Genomic DNA, 14,297 nt, shown 5'->3' with positions numbered 1-14,297 from the left:
AATACTCAAAGTTATATATGGAAAATATAATTAAAAATCATTAATGTAACACTTGTAAATTGATTTACATTCTGATCATGTCTGGAATCTTTCTTCTCCAAAGGTATATTTGCATTGAGCAACACCCCAGTCATATTGTAAGTCTCATATTTTGTTAGGAATAAAGTTACATGCAATTTTTAAAAAATATTATGAATATTGAGGTTATTCCCTAAACTCAATTGCCATTGAGAAATTCCATTTGATGCTTTTTCAGATACTGTAGAACATGCCTGAATATTTAAAACTTTTGTTTATAACTTGTCTTACGGTGATTCCATTGTGAACAATTGGGAGTAATATGCTTTTTGGCTTGTATTTTTTGTATAGAGAGTTATTATTTTTCATTTGGTAGGATATGAAAATCCTCTTTTTTTCAACACTTTGCTTCTCTCTCTTCAATTCACAAAATGTTCCCTTATCTTTAAGACCCCTTTCAACTTTGTGAATGACTGGAGGGCTGGAACAGAGCGGGCATTCTCTGGTGATGCTCAAATTCAAACTGTTCTGTTTACTTTGCAGATATTTCCAGTTGGGCTGGTAAAAATTATGGCAGAGGGCTCTAGCTGAATTGTTATGGGGCAGATGATATGGAAAAAAACCACCTGTAAAATACAGTGTGAGAGTAGTTATTGGTATCCCTTCTAAAAGGGAAGGCTATTGAGTAAGAGTTTTACAAGGGACTGCTCTAAACCTGTGAGAGTACCATCTTCATAGATGATCTTTACAGAATAAAGAGGCCAATCAAATGTGAAAACAATGTACTACAGCTCAACTGCAGGGATATGGTGGTGGGCAAATTCAAATAGTGGGCTCCTCTCACGCCCTGCTGGAGTTACACACCTAAGCGCAGAGCCCGTAAGATACTAGGCAGCATAGGAGCAATTCCTACTGGATTACTAATGTGTAACTTGGTGTGCTAAGCTTTTTGTCCCTTGTTTCAAAAAAGAGACAGACCAACTGGAGGGAAAGAACCATCAGCAGTCTAGAAAAGGTAGCCTTAGGAAACTGTGAACCCCCAGAGGCTGCCCTGCTCCAGAGAGGAGACTGGGGAGGGGAAAGGAGGGTGGCTGTTACACTTGTCCTATAAAAAACCTGCTGCTAAGAGGACAGGAAAAGGAGCAGCAGTAAGTAAAGAAAATTCAAGCTGGATAGCTATTTGGTGGCTGTGATGACAGGTTTTTCAAACAATGAAAGCAGCAGATTACTAGTTTGAAGTTTCAGCACTGCAAGTTCTTAAGAAGTCAGATATATTGAGGTTGTAGATCAATCAACTATACTTATCAAGGGCAAAGTGAAGAGAAAAGCTAGAATGTGCTCTTCAGGTCCCTGAAGCTAGCCTTGAAGTCAAATGTGAAATAGTTCAGGGGTGTGTGTATGTATGTATTCATGTATCACGCTGCTTCAGGGACCAGCAGCAAACGTGCATTTTGGCTTATACAAGCATCTGAGCATGCAGAAAGAACAAAATATACCATATAGGCACAGACAGTAATCAACAGCACAAGGAATTTTTTTTTTCAACATACACACACAAAGTGAGAGTGTATATACACATATATAGAGAGAGAGGAAAAAAAAAAGATGGTCAGTTGGCAATTAATATAGTAATTGTGGTTGTTTGATATTCAGACATTTTCAGTATTTTTAGTATGGATTTTTTGTCTCCCAATAATTCAGTATTAGTCTGTATTCATACAATGTGTAACTACAGTAATGCTTTGCATATAAAATGTCAGCTATCTGTAAATATGCTGTATTTTTTTGATTTGGGACTGTTTTGCAAATGAAAAAGATAAAACTGAGTAATTTCAACTTTCTATTTATTTCTATTTTCTTGCTATTAAAGTATGTGACCTGAAGTAAGATTTTCTTTTTTTTAATTAATTTACAGCAAGCCAGGTCCTGGATGCAGGTATGCTAGGGCACTGCCTAGGACAGGAAAGCCTAGGGGAAGCATTTCTGCTTGCTGGAAACTCTCTCCCTCTCAAACATGTAATCCTCAGGTCATCAAGAGAGGGTTGCCTTAGCGTTCATGCAGTTCATTCAAACACCTTTTAAACTTCTTACATTCAGTTCTCAGCAAATGCTGGTATCTTACATAGTTTGAATTAAATTTCAAATTTAATTCTCTTTCTATCTTTCTGAGCAGAAACAGCATTATTTACTGTTACTGTAAACTATGCTATGGTTCATAGTGTGTTCTCCCATCTATTTATGTAGTTGTACACTCCCTGAAGCACAGTCTTTAGTTTTTAGGTGTTTACCACGAAGTGGGCACTCTACGCCGTAACAGACTATCTCTGCTCTTGGATGGTGTATTAATGGTGTTCTTTTTGGAGAACTAAGGTCCAAGTTTTAGCTTCTCTGATAAAGAGTTTTTAATTGTTGACTCTCCAGCAGTCTTAACAGCACAGAAAGGGAAAAATACCCTGAAACAGAACAAAGGCTGACAAAACAGGTCATTAGTTTCTGCTGTATTCCACTGAGGATTTCAGTTGGATCTTTCAGAGAATAACAGAATTATATATTCCTTATGCATGTTTTTCCTTTTCTTATGCCATACTATTTCATTGTTCATTTCCAGCAGCTATTATAATAAATAGATTAAATATAATTTATTTGAATCATAGAGTGGTTGGGGTTGGAAAGGACCTTAAAGATCATCGAATTCCAACCCCCCTGCCATGGGCAGGGACACCCTCCACTAGCCCACGTTGCCCAAAGCCTCATCCAGCCTGGCCTTGAACCCCTCCAGGGATGGGGCACCCACAGCTTCTCTGGGCAACCTGGGCCACTGCCTCACCACCCTCACAGTGAAAAATTTCTTCCTAATATCTAGTCTAAATCTCCCCTCTTTCAGCTTATACCCATTACCCCTTGTCCTCTCCCTACACCCCCTGATGCAGAGCCCCTCCCCATCTCTCCTGTAGCCCCCTTCAGGTACTGGAAGGCTGATACTAAGTCTCCTCGGAGCCTTCTTTTCTCCAGGAAATTATTGCCTTATGTTTAGCTGGAAGTCATTTGTTTACAGCAAAGCAGCTCGAGTATAATAATTTGAATTGTCATCTCTGAAGCTTTTAGGAAAGCAAGTCAGCAGCTGGGTGGGTGACTCAGTGACCTAGATTACAGAGAAGACAGTTACTGCAAGAGAGGAAAAGAGGGTATGCAGAAGAATATCAGGTCTCATCATGGCACTTGTGGCAGAGCATAGGTAATGTGTTCTGTTTCAGGTTTTCTAAAATACATGTCAAAAGTGTTCAGGTAACAAATTAAATAGGTTATTGTGGATGAAGACTTTATTTGATAGTACATAATACAGTTTGAAGTCTTCCACTCTCTCCAGTATTTAACCTATTCTGGAAAAAAGAGCAAACCCAGTTCTGCAGGATCAGATGCATGCATCAAGTGCTGCCCTGACTCTTTTGAAAAGAAAGACCTCTGATAACTTTGAATCATACTGTTCAGCCTTTCATACAGCTAACTACATACCTCTTGTCCAAAGATAAGAAAGCATAGGCCTCTATCTCTTGCTCGTGTTGGAGAACACATGGTAAAAGGCTCTGATTCTGTGCTGTCCTTGCTACCTGTCAAACCCTGAGGACACTGAGGATCAGTCCAGCTCCCCAGTATCTCCAGTTGATTTGTTTAGCTTTGTCATCTTTCACTGCCAGGAGGATAGAGCAGAGTAGCAGGGGAAAAGCACTCTTGAATTCCTCCCTTGCCCCTGGCTTAAGAAGGGTTTTGCAGGGTTCTTTTAATCACAGAGTGGCAAAAATAGTCAGTATTAAAATATTCAAGATCTACAGCTGAGGTGCATAAACACTAAATTGCGTGACACGTATCACTTAGCCTCAGGGACTGTACATCACTGGAAGGTGGTAGAGAAGTTCATGGTTTTACCTTTCCATTTCTTTTCTCTATGAGCAGGAAGTTGTAGGTTTGTTTTGTTTTTAAAAAAAGGTACACAACTAAAACATGTTCACACAAAAAAACACTTCACAAATATCCACCTTTGAAAACTGGAATACATAACTTGATGTATTACGTTCTTACACAATACAAAACATCTTTATGCAAGCAAATGTATGTAATTATTATCTTAGGGGAACTCTCCATGAAGTTAAATCTACCACAGGTGATGCATTTATAATTAATTTTGAGAAGGGGCTCTCAAGACAGCCCAAGCAGTAAGAAAACTTGAAATAATTCCATTTCCTAACACCATTAAATTCCAAGTACTCTTTTTGAAGGATTACCCTGGTCAAAACACTTTCTGTTCACTTCATAGTGAACCAACTCATGTTGGTTTTCTGGGAAAGGATGAATTGTTTTAAACATGTTCTACAAAGCTGGTTATTATACCAATCCCCTTTCCCCTGAGGCAAAACTCATATTTATTCATTCTTAAAAAGGAAAAAGAAAGAACAGCTTTAAAATAACTGCTTTTGAAGACTGCAGAAAGTTTCATTTACCTTTGACTCTGCTCTAATGCAGAGGCAGAGCACAAATCTGAATCAGGCTGTATGGTTGCACAGTGCTTCTGAAGTCACATGGGAGCTGCGCAGTGGGGACTGGCAGGTTATTTTCCTGTAAAAAGCAGCATGAAGGACTTTAAAGATAGATAAGATGGGAAAAGTAGAACCATCAGGGAACAACAGAAGCAGGAACCAAAAACTTAAATACCTTTACACGATTAATACATGCTTCAGAAAGACACTAAGACTACAATTCCAATGTGTTGTAAGTTAAGTTGGTATTATCCCTCAATCATTTTATTAAATACCTTGCATCTAGGCATGAAGTGTCACCAGCATCCATACACGTGAATACTCCTTACTCCCCAAAGTAGCAGTTATGCACCTAAACAAAAGCCAGAGATTTCAGGTGATGGAAGAAAAGCCTAGGTTAGCCCACTGGGAATAGCAAGCTTTTCTTTTTCTAAAACCATACCTGCATTATTCCAAAGCCTAGTTTTAAATGCTTTAAAAATAAGCTTCATTTCTCAATTGCAGAGGAGATGGATATTTCTTCTACACTGATTTTTTTCCCCCTCATTTAAGCACTATTTCTGTTTTCAAGCATGGCAAAGGAAAAAAATAAAGAACAGATCAAATGTCACTGAAGGCAGCTCATCCATCCCGAAATAGGCTATAAAAGATCTTGAATCCACTCATTTCATTTCAGTTAAGAACTTCCTGCAGAGGACTCTTACTCAAAATCCAGCAAAGGATTTGAACCTGGTTCCTCTGCATCCTATGTGCTTCCTAAAACCATTTGGCCATTAGTTGCCATCTTCTGAGGAAAGCTGAAATGTAATCTAAGTACTGCCTATGGTTCAGAACCTTATTCCTTCTCTAAAAAATAAACTTCAATGTTGAAATTACACCTATTCAATTCCTTAACAAACCTTTCCTTGGGAGATCAGCTGTGGTTGCAACACCATCTCAACTGAGTACAAAAAGAGGATGGAGCAAGTGTAGCTCAGCTATGCTTTTGGAGCTAGTCCTCTCAACAAATCAAAGGCTGCTAGAGCTTCACTGTCCCACTGGTCAAAAAAGGGACTTACATAGAGCCAAAAAGCATGGGAAGGCAAAGCATAACACCAGCTTAACATAGCACCACCATTTGCACCTCAGAACTCTATTGGCAAAAGAAGAATAGTTTTAATCTGATTTCCTGTGATTTAGCTACTGAATCCTGCATTTAACCAAACTGGAAGTCTGCATGAACAACTGAAAAAAAAAAAATCAAACTACTCTTTTTATGTAAATACTAACCAGGTCACCACTGGGCAGCTGTCAGAATGTCACTCTGAAGTACTGTAATTACAGGCACCAATTTGCTTTACTCAGCAGGAGGTGGTTCTAGCATTTTGTAAACACTGTATTCAAACGATTTAATATGCAAGGTATTCCCTCTGTAAGCTTTCTAAGTTCAGTTTAACCTGCACCAAAAAGCAGTTAGGAATCAGAAGTTGAAGTTAACGCCAAGCAGATATCCATTGTGCTGCTCAGTTCCAAGTGTCCTGTTTGGGAGTGGCACAAGCCGTAGAACTTCCCCAGGGGCTGCCTGTTTATTCCTTGCTTCAGTCTTAATTTGAGGTTTACACTTCTCTTGGCCGAGGAGTTTTCATATACTTCCTAATGCCAGACTCCAGCCTTCACACCCCCTGGAAGTTATTACGGTATCCTTCAGAAGCTGGACATAAGCAGTCACTTAAAGAACAAAACAAAACAAAAAAATCAGAAAGCAAAAATAATGCCGGGCAAAAGGTTTAGACTGCAGAAGGCATCAGAATAAAACATTCACTGATTTACTTCTTGTCATAACTGAGTTCTGTCAATAAAAAGCACTGGTCTGAAACACCTGCTATCAAAATACCAAAAGGCCAAGAAAGGCTTCAAACGGAATGTTTACCTTAAGTAAACTTTTCAATCAAGGATCCGATGGGAAGATTGCATGACTGATTTGCTTTCTAAAATGATTGGTGGCTCTGAGATGAGGAGATCATCCTCACCTAGTGAAGAGTTCTGTTCAGTGTTCACAAAGTTAGGAATGTTAAATTTTGTAAGGCAATTTAGGTCCTCCTCAAACATCCCACTGCTCCTGGGACCTTCCTTGAAGTGAATACTACTCTCCAGATCCGGACCTTTCTGACTTTGTCTTGCTTTGTCCAAATGTTCCACTTCATTAATACAGAAATGGAAAAGTGACCGGGATTCTTCAGCTATTTGATGAGAAAAGACCTTCTCCGACTCCAGAGGCCTTCCAAAATCTGCCACAAAGCTATTCATGCGAAATCTTCTTTCCGAAGGTTCTGCATTGCTAGGGAGGAAAAAGAAAAATACAGTAAGCATTGAAGTAGAACTATTTGAGTTCTTTATATCAAACTGGGTTTCAGCAACCATTACAATCAAGAAGAAAGGAAACTCTACAGTTTATCTACAACAAACTTTAAAAGCCAGCACTATTTATTTTCTGATGAAGCTATTTTAAGTCTTGATTTATCGTAATAATTTCTCATGGGAATAAGTTATCAATGCCAGCACTCTGAAATGGCACTTCTAGTAATCAATATACTTTAATAATCAGCTCACTCAATGAGCTTAGAAATGCTATTCAGTAGTAACAAGTTTTTTAAAATTACTTATAGAAGACTGAGAAAAATCTTTCTTAGAGAAAATCTTTCTGAGACACAGGCAGCACTGCAGTCACTGAAGGCATAATTTGAGTGCTTGGTTGTCTGGACATCAAACCGTCTTTTCCACTGACTTCAGTTAATGATGTTTGGATTTCCAAATCAGGAGAGCTGGAATTAGAGACTAGCAGTCTTAACAATTCAGACACATAGGAAGGACATCTTAACATCTCTCCTGGAGTTTTCTAGAAGTGTTAGCTCAAACCAGCTCCAATCTGCATGGACTTCTACAGGAGCCATGAAGAGCTGGGGATGAGAAAAGTTCAAGCTAGATGGAAGTTTTACAGAAAGTAATACAGTCTCTGTCAGGATGAATTTATATCCTATCATCAGAAAATGCAAGTTATTTGCATCTGAAAGGCAACAGAGGCAGTCAGAAGATGAGTAGTGAAAAATTAAACATTCTCAGAACATAGGTTTTGTTAAGTAAGTATTAATAAATCACACTGTTTACATGTGAACATGTAGCAAACAACACTGGAGCCAGATAGTTGGACTCCTAAACAGGCACACAGGACTTACACAGATCTTCAGAGAAATATTAGAATTTAATTCCCTCGAGCCTGCAGTAGGAGGTAAGTGTGTGCCTACATGCTTTTGAAAGCCTCAGATGGAACCTTCAGCAATCTACCCCTTGAACCTTCATGTTCAGAGGATACCTACCATTAGTCTTCCAGTCACAGCTAACCTTAAAGCAGAAGGCTGAAAATGCATCCATAAGGGAAGTAAAACTAGTTCATAGGTGTGGAAAGTGCTTTATAATCCAGTGAGCTGTGATGGAGCAAAGGCTCACTGTACAGAGGAGCACACAAGACGGGTGATGGCTACCTAATCTAAATGGGAGAACAGAAGACGCAAAGAAATTTTATGATGACCCAGGATGTTGAAGACATACAACAGAGAATAATCCTGTGCTCATGAGCAGGGAACACGTGATGTAACACACAGTCATATTTTTGGATTCTAAAATTCAAACACTATCTTTCTGGTTTTTTGTGGAAGTATTTTTTTTTTAAACTAGAATTGAAATTTGAACAGTCTTGCTCATTACAGTATGTAACTATACCTCAGTGTGTATCCTTTTCAGAACACTGAAAATAAGAAAAGCAGCCTCAGAAATTCCAGTTTTCCTGCGGAAGAGAGCACAGCCCTTTTCCAATATTTGGGCCAACAGGACCCTCTGAGTTGGGGAAGCTGCCAGTAAGAGAGCAGGAAGGTGAATGCCAGACACCTTGAGTGTCACACGTACCGAAAACTACTCAAAACAAGCAGTTACCAATGAACTAACCCAAGCTCCTTTTTTCTGGGAATCTTCACCTACGATGCTGGGTTCTGGTCTGCTGGATTCAGTATTAAGCTCCGGTCTCTACCCACTGGTCTTGAGGGTACGGTCAGGGTACAGACCATTTTGCCCAGTGTATCCTTCTAACAGGGGCATACTGATTTGAGACTGACACTTGAGATTTCTCTATAGCTTAAACTCCACTTCTCTCAACACTCCCTAAAGCGACCTGGTGTACTTGGCAAATTACGGAAAGGAATAAGAAGCCAATCCTCCAAAACAGCAGGGTTTGGCATCTCAAAGGGAACCTGGGGGATCTAACCAGACCCGTAGTACTAATGAGGAAGTGCTACCCTGAAACTGAGACATTTTTTTGTTTTCAGTGGTTCTGCATTTCTCCGAGTGGATTTCACCCCAGAATCCTTAACAAAAACCAACTGATTTCTTAAAAAAAAAAAGGTCAAAAAAAAATTCATTTCACCTTTGCTGCAGCTAGTTGCACAATCTGCCTCAATAGTTGCATGAAGCTTTGAAATTACATCAGCCAGTATTTTGTACAGATAGGGTACATGAACACATGCATTTGTTACCCAAATATGTTTTTAAGGATGTTTTTAAATGCAGGAACAAACATAGCGTACTATCTTCTCCCAAGTGGTGAACAAGATTACGTCTCAGGCAGAAATTCCGAAAGATTGGCAACAATTTTTTTTAAATCACATAACCTAATGTTCTACAATTACAATATGCAAGGAAACAAAAGAAAATGTGCAACAGGCATCATTACCATAGCTAATTAAATTTCTACCTCTCCCCATCCATATACTGACCCTTTTCTTCTGGTCTAAGAACGTACCCAATTCTGAACATCTTGTACAATTTTGAAAAGTACGTGCTATCATACCCCTTCATACTGAGACAAAAAAAGCATACTACTAGAAAAATCAGAGTATTCTATTTTGGACCTGTCTGTCTGAACCCAGTTACACTTACCTCTTACATTAATGGTACTTTAAAGAACAGCTAAATTGACTTAGTGAAGTCAGAGACACGTCCATCAATCAGGCTGGCTCTCTCCCAAGACCTAGGAATCCCATTAACATCTATTTCTAAAGGAGGCCTGCAAGACAACCCGCTAATGAAACAATGAGTCATGAGGAATCCGGTCAGGTCTAAAGACAGAAGATGCAGGAAAACTAAAACCACAGTCTGCGCTGGTTTGGCAGGTAGGTATTTATGTTCTCCAGTTTTTATATACATGTATCAAACATCAGAGGAAACAAGAGTATTCACTGCCCTTAGCCTACTCCTGGATGATCCATTTCCAGTACTGCACACATTTGGTTATCAAATCTCAAAAAAATAGTGCTCAAATTTGTTAAAGGTGCCAACTAAGCATACATAGTGAGTGGGCAAGCTTTCAAGTACACAGCTCCCAAAGCTGCAAAGGAAGTTTAAAACAAATACAGAAAGAAATAACTGGGCTCTCTTCAGCAACTGAAGAAAAATGATATTAAGATTTCTATTGGAAGGGACTTCTGGAGGTCTCTAGCCTAATGCCCTGATGAAGGCAAGGCCAACTCTGAATTCAGGTTATCTGGATGTAGAAGTTGACCAAAGGATGGAGGTTTCACAAACCCTCCAGGCCACCTGTTCCAAGAAAATTGATGAAGGAAGCAGAAAAACAGTGGGAGATATCAAGCAGGCCCTCTGCTACCTGAAAATACATTTTTACAAGTATACCAACTTTTGACAAATATCCATATTAAATTCTCTTTGTTGTATATTTGACTTCATCACTTCTTTCCCTCTCAAATTATTCATGTGGGACAGACTCACATGCTCAGCTAAGAAATAAGATCTCTAGAGAAAAGAGGCAGCACACCAACACTTACAAGGACTTTAAATATATTTGGGAGCAAGATCTGGCTACTTCATGACAGCCCGTAAGTGAGGCAAACATATCGGCAAGTCAGTTCTGGGAAGCTGAATTATTCTGCCTCTATTTTCTTCTCACGGAAGGAAAAATTTAGCAGCAGAGAAGAGGCTCATGATGTATGCACGTCCTCTGTAATACGGCCCTGTCTCTAGAGATGTGCTATTGCATCAAGTTTCAGAGCCATCTACACATGACTAAACAGCAAAGGCAGGCTGCTTTAGGAAGTGATAAGCACTAACAATTGCGTTTCACAATCAGCTGCTCATCATTGCTACCTGCCAGCAGCAATCTCACTCTCCAGAAAGGGTTTTTATTTCTACTTTATGGCACACGAGCCTGAGAGGAGACGTGGGTTCAAACCTTCTCAGAGGAAGGGACACCGACAGCCTGTGTGCTGTGCAAATGCAGATGAATTGTTGAGGCAAGGCATGGTCTGCACATCCTTACCAGCTGGAAAGAACAAGAAAAAGGGGCAATTTGTGACCAGGGGACCCTGAAAAAGAGATGATCTGTACTTCAGCATCTACTGGAATTTCTCAGCAGAAACTAAGACACTCTTAGACTAGGGGAGCTACAGGGTTAAGAGAAGACTTTGTAAATACTGCCCGATATCTACCTTTTAGACTTGAACACACAAACACAAGGAAACCCTCCAGACTTCAACTTCCTTAATTCAACATCTGCACTGCATTTTATTTGTATATACTCTGTCAATATTCATGCTTCTCTTTTCCACTTCATAATAATGTGAGCCTACTTAGAATGACCCCATTTATTTGCAGAACAGTAATCTAAAGCCACCTGTTTGGCAGCCTACCCACCAACTTCATTTTTAGCATGAAAAAGAATACATGCAGACATTCCCTTCTCTTACTGCTGGCCTACTGACTATTTGCTAAATAGGGAACATATTAATAACAATTCTACGGAATTGGTCTGCTAGAAGTGCTTGGAACAAAGATTATTTGAAACAAAGATAGACAGCATCCTTTCATACGGACAGAACAGAACAAGATGGTGTTGAGACAGTGCAGTGTCAGCACTGTTGCTGCTTGTTCGGGGGCTGCAGAACAAACGCACCACTTAGGAGGTAGGATTTGTTATTCCAGTTTTCAGACTCACTCTTGATGTGGTCCTCCTGTCTTCGTCAGCAGGGTCAGGACAAAAAACATGAAGATGACAAAAACTGCAAGACCAACCCAAAATCCAATCACAATGGAATCTGGTGAAAAAAGAAAACAAGACGATCAGTATTTCAGTTCAAGTTCCCAGATTAAATTCAGCCCTCTTAGAATGCGTGCAGCAACACCAAAGTAAATCACTTTGACGGCAATCCAAGATCTGTTTTGCTGCTATACCTTCAGCAATCCAGAAGTAACTATAATTTATATTTTTTTCTCTTGTCATATTCTTTGACATACCAAGCTAAAAAGAAGGTATGTACATAACACTGCAGCTGATCTTTGTAATCAGGAATCTGTGTAATCAGTTTTGGCCTCTGATTAAGTGGAAGAATGGAATATGAATTAGAAAAATCATAAAAGCTAACCTACATTTTTCAAGTACCTAACACTTGTTAAAACAAAGACAGTAATCAGCAGTCTTCTGAGGAAAAAAAAAAAAAAAAAAAGGTAAAGTACAATTCAGTCTTAAAAAGAACTTCTGCTCTAGTTCTTTTAGAAGTATTAAGAACTTCAACAATTTTCTTCTGACCCTTACTAAGTCTCCCCAAAACCTCCTGACTGTGCAGAGCCAAGGGAAATCAGCCTTTCTGGGCTACTCATAGCCACTGCAAGCACCCCTCCTTCCCTGTCTGAAACCTTATCATGATGAATGAGGCAGAAAGTATGTATCCCACCCTGGGCCAGTGCTCCAGCAGGGGACGGAGACCTTCCCCAAGACTTTGAAGACTGGTGCTCAAACCCTCTCACAGTGTATCCAGCTCAGAAACAAAGAAACAAAATTATTTGCTTCCCTTTGGCAAAGTGCTTCCAAAACACCTTCAGTAATTCTGAAGCTGTTACTTTTTTTTTTTTTCTACACACATCCATCCATGTCCTCCAAAACAAAAAATTTAATAAAAGTCAAAGCCATTGCCTAGACTTTAGATAAATATTGGTCCAGCTGTACTAGCTTGTCCTAGCTAAATTTCCTCTCAATTCCTACTCATATTTTTCATCTCTCTGGTCCCTGTCCTTGTTACTTCTACTGTAAAACAGCTCCAGTATGAGCAGAATGCTGAATTTCGCACACTCTTCTCTGAAATCCCAATGACAAAAGTTTCTTCAGAAAAAGACATTTATTCTGTTGTTTTAAATCTTTTATAGCCTTAAATTTATTTTATTATGGAGAAAAACAAAAGCAGTAAGGCTGCCCACCACTGCCATTTTAGCATGAACAGAAACAAGAACAGAGCAAGACGGATCATCCCATGTAGTCACCAGAAGCAACAGCGGCTGTATTTGCTGTTATAAACTGTTCCTGACCATCTGATATTCTTCAGTATTGACAAATTTCTACCACAGACAAGAAATCCATGGTTCTCTCATGCACAAGAAAAGCCGTCAATAAAAAGACATAGAATCATAAACAATTATAATAATCTAATAAAATGAGTAATAACTCTTAATTGTTGAGAATCCAAAAAATCAGGAGAGTTTGTTTTTTTTTTTTTACAATAATCAGTTAGAAATGAAGAATAGGAACATTAAGATGGGGAAGCTCTACTGCAGTGAAGCCTCTACTTGAACTTACATTTATGAGCCTTCAGGCCTTCGAACGACACTGGTCCATACTCATAGTACTCGTACTCCCAGGTGTAATCAGAGTTAGACAGGGCCTGCTGGGAGGTTCTGTTAGAAATCAGCCTCATGGCAGACATCTTGCACCCCAGTAAATATACCTGTAGATATGAAATGTGTTAACAGAGACTACAGACATCTAGCACATGGGATCTCTGCCTCGTCACTGTTCCCAAGAGCAGCCAGTCACGCTTACGAAGGCTCTCTTCCACTTGTTCTTTTAAAGTCCAGTATCACTGCCTCATCAGACAAGGCTATCGCATCCCATCCCATTCCTTCCCCACTCTTGGCTGGCCAGCCACCAGCCAACACAGAGCTTCTGCTCAATGTAAGGAAGAGAATCTATGTTCACCCCACACAAAACCAGGCTCCTCAGATTAAATAGAGCTTTTATAGCTCAAAAATAGTATATACCAGGGAACACCAGCCTCAGTAGTTCAGGATGAATGCTGCCATGAAAATCTGGGGAGAACTGGCCACACATGCTCAAAGGGTTACACTACCCCCACAAAGTCCAGCTGGCTACCAGCGGTACCCCTCAGGGACTGATACTACAATGAAACGGAGTGCACTTGTGGCAAGCTCACAGATTAATCGCAGAACAGTCAAGAGGCTGGAGGTCAGACTGCTACTCAGAGGAACCTGGACAAGCTGGAGAAGGGGACTGAAAGGAACCTTGTGGGGATCACCAGTGCAAATGCAAAGTCCTGCGTCTGGGAGGGAATAACCCCATGCAGTAGTACAGGCTGGGGTCAACTGCTGGGGAGCAGCCTGCAGAAAAGGACCAGCAACGGACAAGCTGAACACAAGTCAGGAGTGTGCCTTGTGGCAGAGAAGGCCAAGTGTGCACCTGGCTGAATTTACAAGACTGTAGCCAGCAGGTCAAGAGGAGTGTTTGCCCTTCCCTACTCAGCACTGTATCTGGGGTACCGCACCTGGTTTTGGTACCCTCAATAACAGAGAGACATGGACACGGTAGAGCAAGTCCAGGAGATGGCCACCAAGATGGTCAGGGAGCTGAAGCAGAGGATGCAT

General features: G+C 40.0%; 1 protein-coding gene across 1 annotated transcript; it reads right to left on the bottom strand.

Moving 5' to 3' along the window:
- Positions 1-6,473: 6,473 nt before the first annotated feature.
- On the bottom strand, positions 6,474-13,342 carry MRAP2 (melanocortin 2 receptor accessory protein 2). The gene is made up of 3 exons (XM_010077217.1): positions 13,216-13,342; positions 11,584-11,683; positions 6,474-6,867 (listed from the first exon to the last, which is right to left on the bottom strand). The coding sequence occupies exons 1-3, from the start codon at positions 13,340-13,342 to the stop codon at positions 6,474-6,476; spliced, it is 621 nt and encodes a 206-aa protein (XP_010075519.1).
- Between the last annotated feature and the right edge of the window lie 955 nt (positions 13,343-14,297).

Source organism: Pterocles gutturalis, unplaced genomic scaffold (genome assembly GCF_000699245.1).
Source record: "Pterocles gutturalis isolate BGI_N339 unplaced genomic scaffold, ASM69924v1 scaffold29468, whole genome shotgun sequence".
In the NCBI taxonomy this organism is placed as follows: Eukaryota; Metazoa; Chordata; class Aves; order Pterocliformes; family Pteroclidae; genus Pterocles; species Pterocles gutturalis.
This window is presented reverse-complemented; position numbering and strand designations above follow the sequence as displayed.

Coding starts and splice junctions, on each gene's coding strand:
- MRAP2 (XM_010077217.1), bottom strand. CDS start 13,342: ATGTCTGCCATGAGGCTGATTTCTAACAGAACCTCCCAGCAGGCCCTG. Junction 11,684..13,215: donor AGGCCTGAAGGCTCATAAAT/GTAAGTTCAAGT, acceptor TTTTTTCACCAG/ATTCCATTGTGATTGGATTT. Junction 6,868..11,583: donor ACAGGAGGACCACATCAAGA/GTGAGTCTGAAA, acceptor TTTCCTCCCTAG/CAATGCAGAACCTTCGGAAA.